Genomic DNA, 13,675 nt, shown 5'->3' on the forward strand with positions numbered 1-13,675 from the left:
TACCTACCCTCTAAAAATCAATTTTGTAGTTGTTTATCGTCCTCCAGGATCACTAGGTAACTTTAAGAATTAGATTTGTTGCTCTCAACCTTTCCCGAGGATGGTACTCCCTTAGTCTTACTTGGAGACTTCAACATCCACCTAGATAAACCTCAGGTTGCAGACTTCCACACTCTGCTTGCCTCTTTTGATCTCAAGAGAGTGCTAACTACGGCTACTCACAAATCAGGCAACCAACTGGACCTTATTTACACACGACACTGCTCCACTGATCATGTGCTGGTTACTCCACTACACACCTCAGATCACTTCCTCCTCACTCTTAACCTCAACATGATTCCTGACACATCACATACCCCTCCACATGTCACTTTTCGACGTAACTTGCGTTCACTCTCACCCTCCCGGCTATCTGCTATGGTCTTTGCAAATGTGGTCTTCGCTTCCTCCCCATAAACAGTTATCCTCTCTTGATGCTAACAGTGCTACTGATACCTTCTGTTCCACTCTGACGTCTTGTTTAGATACTTTCTGCCCCGTATCTTCCAAGCCATCCCGTATCACCCCTTCTGCCCCTTGGCTATCTGATCAAAAACATTGTTCTAAATTCAGGGCTGCGGAAAGGGTATGGCGCAAATCACAAAATCTTACTGACCTTAATTATATCGATCACTCCTCTCTGACTTCTCTGCTAATGTTTCCACTGCTAAAAGGACATACTATCATGACAAAATTAACAATTTGCCTAACTCTCGCATGCTCTTTAAAACACTTTCTTCCCTCCTTTGTCCTCCTCCTCCCCCTCCTTCATCATCTCTAACAGCTGACGACTTTGCCACATTCTTCATTAATAAAATTACAAACCTCACTGCACAATTTTCCACACCGCAATCTATCAAACACATCTTACCAGCAAACATACACTCGTTCACATCCTTCTCTCCACTCTCTGAGGCAGAATTCTCTAAACTCATCCTTTCCAGTCATCCTACTACTTGTCCGCTTGATCCTATTCCATCTCATCTCCTTCAAGTCATTTCTCCTGCAGTTGTACCTGCACTCACTCACATCGTTAACACATCCCTTCACACTGGAATTTTTCCCTCAGCATTTAAACAGGCTCGTATAACTCAACTTCTTAAAAAAACACTCTTAACCCAACTCTTTTAGGGAACTATAGACCGGTTTCCCTTCTTCCTTTCATTGCAAAAACACTTGAACGAGTTGTTCAACCAAAGTCTCTGTCTTTCTCACACAGAACAACCTCCTGGACAGTAACCAATCTGTCTTCAGAAGTGGACATTCGACCGAAACTGCCTTGCTTTCTGTTGTTGAAGCCCTAAGACTTGCAAGAGCGGCTTCCAAATCTTCATTACTTATCTGGCTGGATCTGTCTGCTGCTTTTGATACGGTCAACCATCAGATCCTCTTGTCAACCCTATTGAGAAAGGGCTTCTCGGGAACCGCACTCCAGTGGTTTGAGTCTTATCTCTCTGATAGGTCCTTCAAAGTATCTTGGAGAGGTGAGGTATCCAAGTCGCAACATCAAGCTACTGGGGTGCCCCAGGGCTCAGTTCTTGGACCACTTCTCTTTTCTGTCTACATGGCATCACTAGGTTCTGTCATTTAGAAACATGGCTTTTCATATCACTGTTATGCTGATGACACTCAACTCTACCTCTCCTGATGATCTGACGATAGCTGGTCGCATCTCAGCGTGGCATCACTTTCAACTCAACCTAGCTAAGACAGAACTGCTTGTAGTTTCAGCTAACCCATCGCTTCATCACAATCTCAGCTTCCAGTTAGGCTCATCTACCATAACTCCTTCAAAAACAGCCAGAAACCTTGGAGTGATTGATGATAAGCTGAATTTCTCAGACCACATTCCTAAAACTGCAGATTTGCATTATACAATATTAAGAAGATCAGGCCCTTTCTCTCTGAACATCTCGGAGCAATTTTAAACAAATTTATACAAATTCTATCCTCTATTAAATGAGAGTGTAAGGCGTTCCAAGTATTCAAGAAAAAAGTGTTTTGTTTGATTCAGAAATTGAAATTACCATCTAATTATGTATGTATTTTTCAAATAAAAGTAAGTGAGGCATCTATAAAACTACGGTCGACCAGTGTTTAATAGAGGCAATCAAGAACGTGGACTCTATTGACAGGGATGTGGGTTAACCTTAATTCACTGGCAAAGACAGCAGACACTTTTCCATTCCTGCCCATATCATTGAAATGTGCTCCTTTTGTCTTAGGGAAAATTAAAGAATCATGACGGGAAGAAAAAAAAACATGCAAAACTGAATGAAATTACATTAGATTTAGCTGGCAGTCCTTGTTGTGTAAATGACACTCTTATTTCTTAAAATGGACTCCCTGGTGAACTGTTCCTTTCAATTTATTTCTCCATAGCTCACGGCCTCAGACCGCCCTTCTGCTATCTCTTTAATCCAATCAGCCTCTCACTGGATGTTATTTATTTGCTTATTTATTTATTTTCAAAGGATGTAACTGATTTTTATCAGAGGGTAGAAGTGCCTTTTCTTTCTGGTGAAACGGTGACTAACGACCTGCTATCGATTTGTTGGTTTGCCATGATAGTGATGGCTGTGTGATAGAGAAGCCATCTTTATATTTAGAATTATGCTACAGATACCTCAGACATTTCCTGTCCTGTAGTGTCCTGCCAAACTAATAACACATGCGGAATAATAAATGATAATTGCTGTCACCCCTGTGTATGATTAGTCAGAAACAAGCAGATAATTGTTGAGGATTTAGCTCGCAAATCCATTTATTTGAACTAATCAATAAATGTGCATTTAAAAAACAAGGACCAGAGAACTATTCTGAAGTGATAGAAAATTGGGTTTTAGTTGGTACAAATTGTGTTCTTTTTAAAAATAAATAAAGAATACATGACAATTTTTACTTTTTTAACAATTCCACAGAATTAAAAAGGTTTAAAAGCATAATTTTAAATTAAAAATTATTATTTTAGAAATAATATTTAGTATTTGACTATTGCTTCAAAGCTATTTCAGTGTGAATTGCAGTATAGTTCTCTGTATATTTTATTTTTTTATTTTTTAAGTTGTAAATATAATATAAAGATTATTGAAATATATTTTACAAGAAAATACTATGTCAGTCTTTCTACTTAAAAAAAAAAAAGTTTAATTTAAAGTGTTACTTGCCATTTATTTCTCTCTGGTGGACTTTTTGGTGGAATTACTAAATGTACACAATCTGCTCCCTGAAAAGATCATTTAAGGTGTTTCAGAAGAACGGTCTCCTTTAAAACAATCTGTTGGATAAAAAAATGATCGATTGAATAAAAAAAGTGTTGAATAATTGCACATATTTATGTTGGCTGCATCAGGTCTTTTAATTGCTTTCACTTGATTGTAAATAGTAAAAGTAAAAAAGTATATTTAATAAAAAAGAAAATAAATGAAAAAGTTTTTTTCTTCTTTTTCAATATTTGATGCTTAAATTAATGTTCCTCCCATAAACTATGCACAAGTCAAATTGTTTTTTATTTATTTTACTCTGTCAGTTCAATGCAACTTTTATACTGTAAATAAAATGAAAAATTTGATTAATTTAAATATCCTATACTTTTTAAAATAAAGGTTCCAAAAGGGGGTGTTTTCACAGTGAAATCCATTTTTGGTTTCCCAAAGAAACTTTCAGTGAACTGTTCCATTGTTCCAAACAACCTTTTTTTTCTTAGCACGAAGAACGTTTTAATAATCTACAAAATGTTTTTAAAGAACCTTTATGGAATGGAAAGATCCCATGGATGTTAAAGGTTCTTCATGGAACACTAGACGTCAATTAGGAACCTTTATTTTTTAAGAGTGTATTGTAATAATTGTATATACAATAATTGTGTTGGCAGCATTTAACAATGCAATCATAAAAATCAAACTCTCACAACATTATTTTGGGGTGATATATATTTCATTTTGTTTACAAATAACATCTATCATTGCTTCAAATATTACATTAGCCATATCTTTTTTCATAGCTGAAATAAATATATTGCACTTAAAAATGGCATCAAAACAAAAATGGTCAGACATCTCCTTATGAGTAGGATACATCTGATGTAGAAATACACACAAACAAACAAAGGAATAAAGAGAAAACATTTGCTAATATATTGCAACTACATAACTGTTTGTACAGTCTGTTCATAACAAATCAAAGGCTTGAAATGGTGGGCACATTTCTTTTTATCAGTTAACACATTCAATCGGAATAAAACACCCTCAACCCTGAAAAGCATTGTGTGGCTCTGTTTGTGTATTTATGCTTGTCTGTTCTGTTCAAATTTGAAGGATAAATAAAAACCGCAGCATCATTAAGTTCCTCACACTTACACACACACACACACACACACACACACACACCAGTTCCTCTTCATCTGGCTATTACAGCAAGCGCTGTTTCTCTGTGATTTGGTTACAGGATGTTGATGAATTGTTGTCGATGTGACTGTACAAATAGGAACGCTTCAGCCACAAATCACCCAATTTCCCTCGTTCCCCAGGAGAAGACGAGACCATTATTTAAAAGTTAGCCCATTATTTACAGGTGTAGACTCCCTGCAAGCTGGCTGTCGACAAGCAGCCTCGAGTGGCAAAAGCTCAGTTTCTGGCACTGGAAAGAAATATTAGTCAGTTACAAAACACAAACCTGTCCATTTTCCTCTGGGTTTCTTGTTTGTGACTTATAGAAATGGCGTAATGTGTCCACTGGTTCATACCAGTTGCAGTTCACCCTCATTGTGTCTTTTTAATGAAATTATGTTTATTTATAGTTTTTCTCGCTAAGGACAGATTAGCAACTTATTAGGGATAGTCTACTCAGAAATGAACATTTTGTCATTGTTACACTCCTCATGTCGTTCCAACACACATATTGAAGAATAGTAACCGAGTAGTTCAAGTTCCCTTTAACTTCCATTGTATGGACAAAAAATATAATGGAACTCAATGGAAACTGATACCGTTTGGTTACCAACATTCTTCAAAATATCTTTTTTGTGTTAGATCAATGTGAGGGTGAGTAAATGATGACAGAATTTAAATATAAAATACAATAAAATAGTTTTTAAAGAAAAGAAACCTTTCTGAAAGATAAAACCAGGCTGTCCAGCATGTACACATATATGCTGTTTCCATCCAGTATTTCAGTTTTCAAATAGCACAGCGCCCTCTAGTGTCCACAATTTGAACATTTGGAGAGCTGAGTGGTTGGCAGCTCCATATCATTAAGAGGTGATGGATCACCAAGAATGAGAAACAGCAGTAGTCCAGTGTTATGTTCTGTGAGTTACGTTCTCCCTCATCTGGCTCTGGGTGGCGATAAAGGCATGAGATGAATCCATAAAGAAACAGTTTACCTAAAAATTACATTCTGTCATCATTTACACACTCTTATGTTGTTCCAAACCTGTATGAATTTCTATCCTTTTGTGGAGAGCAAAAAAATATATTTTGAAGAATGTTTGTAACCACTTTCAGTTCCCACTGATTTTCATTATATGGACCAGAAATACAATGGAAGTCAATGGGAATCGAAACGGTTTGGTTATCAACATTCTTCAAAATATCTTCTTTTATGTTCTTCGGAAGAAAGAAAGTCATACAGGTTTGGAACGACATGAGGGTGATTAAATAATGACAGAATTGTCATTTTTGGGTGAACTCTCCCTTTAAAGGTAGCATTAACACATCTGCAGATGAAGACAGATTTCTGAATCTCTTATCAACACTAAAATCTCATGCTTGAAGTTCTGTTTTACAAGAATCTGTGTCCACTGGGCTTTTCGTTCACTTTTTCTCCAGCACAACTGCGAGAAGCAGCACGTCCGGGTCGTTAGTCAATGCTGTGTCAGTCAATATTATTTACATGTGGTTCTTCCTTTCGTGTAAGCATGTGTGTATGGGTGCCGTATGTCTTCGCATGCCGGTGATTGGGAAATCTTATCAGGCTGAAGTGGCAGGAATCATACGAACGGGGTCATGACTGTGGAAGAATGCCGCAGTCCCTGGATGGCGGCGTAGGGCCCCTGCTGGAAATAGTGGTGGTAGCGTGGCATGTGGAAGGAGGGGAAGGTCGGCCCGCTGCCCTGCATGGAGCCGGCCAGGGCGGACGGGGTGAGAGGCATGCCCAGTCGACTGTAAGGGGGTAGAGAGCCCTGGATGGGGTGAGGAAGAGGACTGGCCAGGCACGCTGTGCTGGTTCCGATGGCAGACAGAGACTGAGGGTGCTGAAAGCCCGAGAAGCCAGACGTGGTGGTGACCCAGGAACTGAGGGCGAGGTTGTCCGATGCGGTGAATGCTGAACCTACAGGGAAAGAATTGAATGCATTATTTGTACCATAAAATGAGCATATTTACACCATAATGCATTTTTTTTTTTTACAGAATTTTTTTTTTTACAGAATTTTTTTTTTTACAATTAATCCCTGTTAATTGGTAGCTTACACTCTTAAAAATTAAGGTTCCAAAAAGGGGGGGGGGGCATTATGGTTCCCCAAAGAACCTCAGTGATCAATTCTTAAAAGTAGCAGCCTATTTTTTCTTAGTGTGAAGGACATTTATTATAAATAAATACTTCTTCCGCTACAAAGAACCTTGTGTGGAATGGAAAGGCTCTAAGGTTCTTCATGGAACCACTGATGCCTATAAATAATCTTCATTTTTAAAAATGTAAATGGTTAAATCAAATATAAATAAATAATATAATAATAGTATAATAATATAATATACATTTTATGGTAAATGGAAGTAAAACTTTGAATTCCCATATAGTTTATAGTGAAAAACTGGGTAACCCTTTATTTTAAGGTGTCCTTGTTACACGTTACATGTAATTACTATTATTATAACAATTAATTATGCAATTACATGCAAGTCACACTAAGCCAAACCCTAATACTAACCCTAACCATATAGTAAGTACAGTACTTAAATGTATAATTACACTGTAACAAGGACACCATCAAATAAAGTGTAACCAAAAATTGTCCTGGAAAACTGTGTGAGACATATGATTGCATTTTATATAACTAGTTTTGTTTCTTCTTATTTTTGTTATCGGTAGAGTACAGTAAGGTGTTTTGTTTTACATTTTCTCTTACCATCTTTATGATGAACTCTTATTAATCTTATGGCTTTCTATTTCACCACCTGTATTATTATGTTGGTAATCAGTACATTTTTAGTTACAAAGCAGATTTTCGAAGTTCAAGTAATGTTGCATATTAACATTATATTAACTTCATTTAATATATGGTTATAGGTTGTAAAAACTATACAGTCATCATATAATACCGGAAACACTGTCACTGTACTTTTGAAGGAGGAATTCTAGCATTTACAGCTGCTGTTTTTAAAAGTAAACTTCATATAATATTTCTACAGTGCATGGTTTACAATTACAGGAGAATTTTCTTACCTCTACTGTGCGCCGAGTGCCCATCTTCACCCAGGGTTTCCTCATCACCAGCATAAGTCCGAATGGGTGACCGGGCGTAAGAGTGCTTGTGGATCAAACTCTCAACACTTTCCCTACAGCAAAATCAAAAGACAATAGCCCAAAATATATCTCTATATCCACAATCACTTATACGAAATCATCTGATCTGGTTATGTATCCTAAGCAAACTTCATTTTAACAAACTAAACTAATATTTTTCAAGCCATCACATAATATCGTGCCATTTAAAGAGAATCCAAATCTCCAAGAATAAACACAAAAGAAAACTTGAGTTCAGAGGAGTTCAAAACAACATTGTTTTAAATGACATGAAGGTGAGTAAATGATGCCACAATTTAGATTTTTGGGTTAAAAACATTTAGAAAATTTCATTTTAATTTTAAATAATTTTCTTTTTTAAATTTTGTTGTATGTTTTTGTCATTTTTAGTTTTTTCCCATCTTTTTTATTTAGTTTCAGTTTTAGCTTTAGTTATTTATTTTAGTACATCAAGTTAAACTAAAATAAAATGAGAAATTAATTAAAAAAGGTTTTGTTTTATTTATTTTATTTGAGGTAACAAAGTGAGGAACTTTTATTTTACTGTTCTTTTTAAACCACACATTAATGTGAATATGCTAATTAATTAACACATCCAAAGTGTTTCTCTGCAGCTTTGTGTTCAATGAATCAGACAGTTCATGCTAGCTTAAACAACAAGCGCATAAAAATATGTTAACACACAGCAAGTGCGTAGAGAGAAGTGTGTCTGCTGGCCTTGCAGTAAGTGCATTAGCTCCTGTTAGATTAGACTCCTCAGACAGGCTGAGATGGTCTGCATCACAAGAGCCATGCGTCCACATTAGCCTCCCAATTAGGTTAGGAAAGTGCAATATCTGTCAGCAGCGCAATACAAATATGTGTGTTTTTATCTGGGATGCGCTCCCGAGGAGAGGGGCCTCTCAGCCCTACAACTTGGGTGGCTGTTTTCAATCAGTCACGGGCCCAATTGAATTACGCTGTGTTTTAGTGCAGTGCCCGACTCCAGACTAATGCGATTTCTGCAGCTCCCTGAAGATCAATTGATCAGATCTAATTCACAGCCCTTCCAAAGAGAAAAAGAAATAGAGAGACAAAGAAAGAGAGAGAGCAGGATGCATTTTTGTGTGGTATTTTTGGCAGTCATTGACATTCAGTTGTTCTTTCGTTGGGGTCTGAAATGGAACTTGCTGGCAAATGTTTAACTGGAATGCTAATCTGAGAGCACATTGCCAAAATCAGTCATTTCCAGCATTTCTAGCTTTATAAATTTATTTTTGGGTCATTCAGTCATTTTTCTCGTGAGTCAGAAATGTGAGTGATACTGACCATTTTTCTTGTGCATTTTCTTGTAGTATATATATATATATATATATATATATATATATATATATATGTGTGTGTGTGTGTGTGTGTGTGTGTGTGTTTGTGTTTTAACATTGACTTAATAAAATATAATAAATGGCATTTAGAGATCATATAATATAAAACATTCACTAGTGGGCAAAAAGTGCATTATTCATAAATATAAAAAAATAAATGAATATACAATAATAAAAAAAGAAACCTGCAACTATTACTTTTAGTAGTTATTTTTATTTACTCTAAATCTTATTTTAGGTTTTATTGTCTAATTTGAGAGCACATTGCCAAAATCGGTCATTTCCAGCATTTGTATCATTATCAAATTATTTCTGGGTCACTCAATTGTTTTGTTTGTGAAACTTGGGTCAGAAAGATATTGACATTTTTCAAGTGTGTATATAGCCTATATATAAAAAAATGTATAAATGTAATATAAAAAGTGACAAGCTACTAATTTTACCTTTAGAAGCTATTTCTAACTGACCTAAACAAATATTAAACGGTTGGTGTTTAATTGATTCAGCAATATTATATATATATATTTACCTTTTTGTTATGATGATATTATTATTATTATTTATTTATTTATTTATTGACCACATGAACCACACTTGTAAGTTAAAGTTTTTTTTCAGCTTTCATTGAACACACGTCTAAGTCTAATGAGACTCTAATGAAAAGCCACTTGTGCACTTGTTAATGAGTTTGGCTGAACGTTCCCCACCACACACAGGCTTCACTCCCCAGAGCAGCTGCTCCTCCTTCTGCAATCACTCACTGCACTGAACACGGGTCAGAAATCAACACACGGCTAGCAGCAGAATTCCTCATACCTCTCAATATCCGTGAGTCTGGAGGAGTCTCTGAAGCCTTTGGCAAAAGGGTTGCTGTCAATCTTCAGTTTGGTTATCTGCAGCAAAAATAGGACTAAATTAATCCAGCAGCTCTTTTCTTCTCCCACATGATGTCATGAGCATTAACTTAAACATAAATCCAAATGGAATGACTGATGTCTTCCAGTGGACTGGTCTGCTAAAATCAAATCAATGTTAAACTGTTGCCAAAATATACTATTCAAAATAGTACTATAATTTACAGCAGAACAAATTCATAAAAATAGCCAGTGGGAGAAATATATACTAAAAACATACATTTTGACAAGAAATATATATACTGGCTTTTCCAGCTGCCTTTCAAAGGAATTAGGAAACTGGTTGATTTGTACTAACCAGCTGGTTCTGGTAAGCAGTGACCGCAGTGAAAACTGTCTCAGTGAAGACAAATGTACGAAACTCCTCAGACTTTAGATTAAGAAGTGATGCTGTGTGATCTTTCTTCTTGATGATATGAACTCGGGGTTGGTACTTGTGCATGGAGTTCAGGATGATCTGGTAAAGAAATTGGTCAGGAATATAAGAAATATTGAATTTATGTGATGCAGGAAAAATCATAAATAAATATAAAAACCCAGGCCTTTGCAGAGTGTTTCATGAATTACTGAAATATTTATTATTATCATTATTATCTCTTTTTTATATTAACACAATAAAGAAAACACTATTATGCTTTATCACCAGTCTACTTTTACTTTAAATATGCTGCGTTGTATTAAAAACATCATACTTGAATAATATTCATCACATTTTTTAAAAGCATAAATTAAAGAATTGGTCTTCACAGGCAAAATATTTTTTCTGTAAAGCCACTTACGTTTACATCTTTACAGATAGCCTAGGCTACAATTTTTATTTTCATTAAACAATTATAATTAGTACACACTGAGAATAAAATGTAAAGCGCAATATAGCACAAATTAAATATAATGCGTTGAGCTTACGTGTCCGTGCTGATCCAGTTCGTTGTTTGTAAGCTTCACTTTTTCGAAAGAAACCATTTGTTTCAAAAGCTGTTCTCCTGTAAACGGCGAATCTGGATGCACGTACAACCTGAAATATAATATCAGAAAAAAAAACATAAGCTGTCGATCCGTTTGGATAAAGCCTATACGTGCATTATTCGATTTTTATTAGGACTTATAAGTAGCCTACATTTCACAAAATTTTATTTGGATTCGAATCTAAAAATAAATGATCATTTAAACAAAAACTGAAAAAATAGAACGTGCGAAATATGTTAGAATTACACATACATTCATCTGGTAGGTTATCTATTCTAAAGTGATGTTTTTAAAGATTTATTCCCTTTTTATTTGCTGTTCACATTTTGTTGATGATTTAGCAACTTTTCAAGTTATCAAAATAGCAAAACAACGCATATACAGGTATAAAAAGCTTCTTACCTGGCAGGTAAAGGTGGATCTGCCTTTCCAGCCACAAGCCACGAGGATCTATGATAGGCATATCGATATCTCTTATTGTCCACAGGAACGATGTCCATTAGTACGATATATTTGGCGTCCGGATCCACTCCGGAAAATGATACACGAATTGTCGGAAACATTCGTCTGTTGAAACAGCATTTACGTGAGTAAACAGGATTTTTGAGAATATGTTGGTTCAACTGTGTGAAACAAATGAGCTGAATTAGTCTATTTTAAAATGTGGTAACGTTTTCAAACCCATACTGACAACAGGCCTTTTTTTTACCTTCCAGATTTTGTGATAATCATTTCCGTGCCGAGTTCGTGGAACTTGTCCCAGAGTTCTTTCGTCTCGAGGCTGCAGGAGATCTTGGCCATCTCCTCGCTGGGCACGCCGGGGCTGGTGGGAATGAGCGGCTCGGTACATAACGGAGCGCCGCCGCCGCCGCCGCCGCTGCTGCTGAAGTCACCGTGGGTCTCCAGCGAAGGCAGGTCGGCGAGGTTTGGATGGCACGACGACTTCTCCACGAATTGTTCTATATATATGTGCACAAATTTATTGCAGTTTTTGTTACAAACAGTCTGGGGCAAGCATGCAAAATTTGGTTTGGTTCTAATAACATATCACAATCATATACAAAAACAGCATAACACGGTTACATAATTTTCTTTAACATTGCATATTTAGTTTTATTATTAATATTTGAGCCTATATGAAATAATGTAATTATATGTATAAACAATTCACATTGCTATAATTAATAATGGCCAAAAATAAATAGTATTTACGTGCTTAAATATTGTATTTTTATTTTTTACGTTTTAATTCATTTTGCCTGAAAATTGCAAACTGCATAGAAGCGCCAGGAATATTCCAATGCAGTGGGCATAAAACCAGCTATTATTATTGTTGTTGTTGTTTTGTTTTAATTTAATAGTTAGGCTACTGCTAGTCAAATTAGACTTCACTTCTATTTTTATATTGTAAATGTAAATAAACTGTTGGGCGTACGAGATGGTTTGTCGTTTGTGGGTTTAGGCTACCTACAAAATTAAATCTATTCATTTTAATTTGCCAGGAAAGCGTAGGCTACACATTTTAACAAAACAACACAAATACCAAATACCAAATACCGAATCTAACATTTTTCATTCTATAGGCTATAAAAAAAATTATAATAATAAAAAAAGCTTAATAGTATTACTCATCATTGACAGGTCACAATGTGACCATTTCCTTAGAATATTCACATTTTTACGACCTCAAAAACACATGCAATTGTATAACCCACTGAAAACAGTGTAATTATTTCAATACTGAGTTATTTTATACTAAGCTATTTCCTTTTATATAAAACTGCTGTAGTTTGACGCTGATGTCATCGTTCGCCTCGCATGCAAACTCACTCACGAAACCACTTTTGCTATCAGAACTCGTAAAAGAGTCAGATCTGTTCTTACCCAGCGGCTTGATGGTACTTTCCTCCGACTCCTTGTCCTTTGATTTCTCACTTGACATGAGTGCGGCTATGGAGAAAGCATTCGCCCTAGAAGAGAGCTGAGGCTTTGGGGAAGAGGTGTACTCCATGATGCGAGTGCTCAAAACTATTCTCAACAGGTCCAGGGTAAGTCCCGAAACGACTTTAAATTGCAAGATGATGTTTAAGTCAGGACTCAGAAGATTGCAGGCTACAGGCTGATGCGTGTGCTACTTCCAAATCGGTTTGGACATTGTGTGTCTCGCTCCAGTCACCCTCTAGTTCTCTTGCAAAGCAAGGCTTTCATTGTAAGTATTGGACCCTTGCAGTCTCCTTAATTTCACTAGCCCCTCCGTCCTACACAGCCACGACCAATCGTTGTGTTGCTTCTAGATCATTGGCTCTTCAACGCCCTCCACTCAGTTCATTTATAAATCCTACTACTGTGATGGCTCATGAATATTAATTTATGCTCGTGACGTTAACTTTTCTGATTTGTCGAATAGAGGCGTGGCTTATCAATATTTATTAACTTTTGTGACTGGCCTCTTGAAGAACGACATTATTAATATTCATGAGTTCACCAAAAGTGATTACGCCTACTTTAGAGAGCCGTCAAAATGCTAAATAAACCCAGTTTCCTAAAATCAGTGTTTAACACGTCACATCTGTCTACACTAAAAGCTGGTTATGTATATAAGCTTCTACCATGCATGAAAACTTAAATGTCCACATCTTGTAAATGAATGCTACATGACTTCCTTAACATGACAAATGTTTTATCACCTAGAATTAAACTAATTGTTTTTGTTTACATGTCTTATATATTTTTTTTTTCTGGGAGTATGTTTTTTATGCTATGATATATAATCCATTATTCAGAACATTTTATCCGACAAAAACACAGACGTTTTCATAATAAGATTTTTTTTTTTTAAGTAAAATTTTATTCTAAGAATTTATAACTAGT

At 35.9% G+C, this 13,675-nt stretch overlaps 1 protein-coding gene across 1 annotated transcript; it reads right to left on the reverse strand.

The window, feature by feature from the left end:
• Positions 1–3,529: 3,529 nt before the first annotated feature.
• Positions 3,530–13,110, reverse strand: LOC306877616 (T-box transcription factor TBX20). Its single transcript, XM_079429476.1, has 8 exons — positions 12,689–13,110; positions 11,514–11,763; positions 11,207–11,371; positions 10,745–10,853; positions 10,137–10,295; positions 9,741–9,817; positions 7,483–7,595; positions 3,530–6,369 (listed from the first exon to the last, which is right to left on the reverse strand). The coding sequence occupies exons 1-8, from the start codon at positions 12,813–12,815 to the stop codon at positions 6,029–6,031; spliced, it is 1,341 nt and encodes a 446-aa protein (XP_079285602.1). The 5' UTR covers positions 12,816–13,110; the 3' UTR covers positions 3,530–6,028.
• Between the last annotated feature and the right edge of the window lie 565 nt (positions 13,111–13,675).

The sequence above is a fragment of the Barbus barbus genome, assembly GCF_936440315.1.
Source record: "Barbus barbus genome assembly, chromosome: 12".
In the NCBI taxonomy this organism is placed as follows: domain Eukaryota; kingdom Metazoa; phylum Chordata; class Actinopteri; order Cypriniformes; family Cyprinidae; genus Barbus; species Barbus barbus.

What these genes read in the sequence shown, in the direction of transcription:
- LOC306877616 (XM_079429476.1), bottom strand. Translation starts at nt 12,815, where the DNA reads ATGGAGTACACCTCTTCCCCAAAGCCTCAGCTCTCTTCTAGGGCGAAT. An exon ending in GATCCACCTTTACCTGCCAG is followed by an intron (nt 10,854 to 11,206) that starts GTAAGAAGCTTT and finishes ATTATATTTCAG; the next exon opens with GTTGTACGTGCATCCAGATT. An exon ending in GCACTCGGCGCACAGTAGAG is followed by an intron (nt 6,370 to 7,482) that starts GTAAGAAAATTC and finishes CTTTCCCTGTAG; the next exon opens with GTTCAGCATTCACCGCATCG.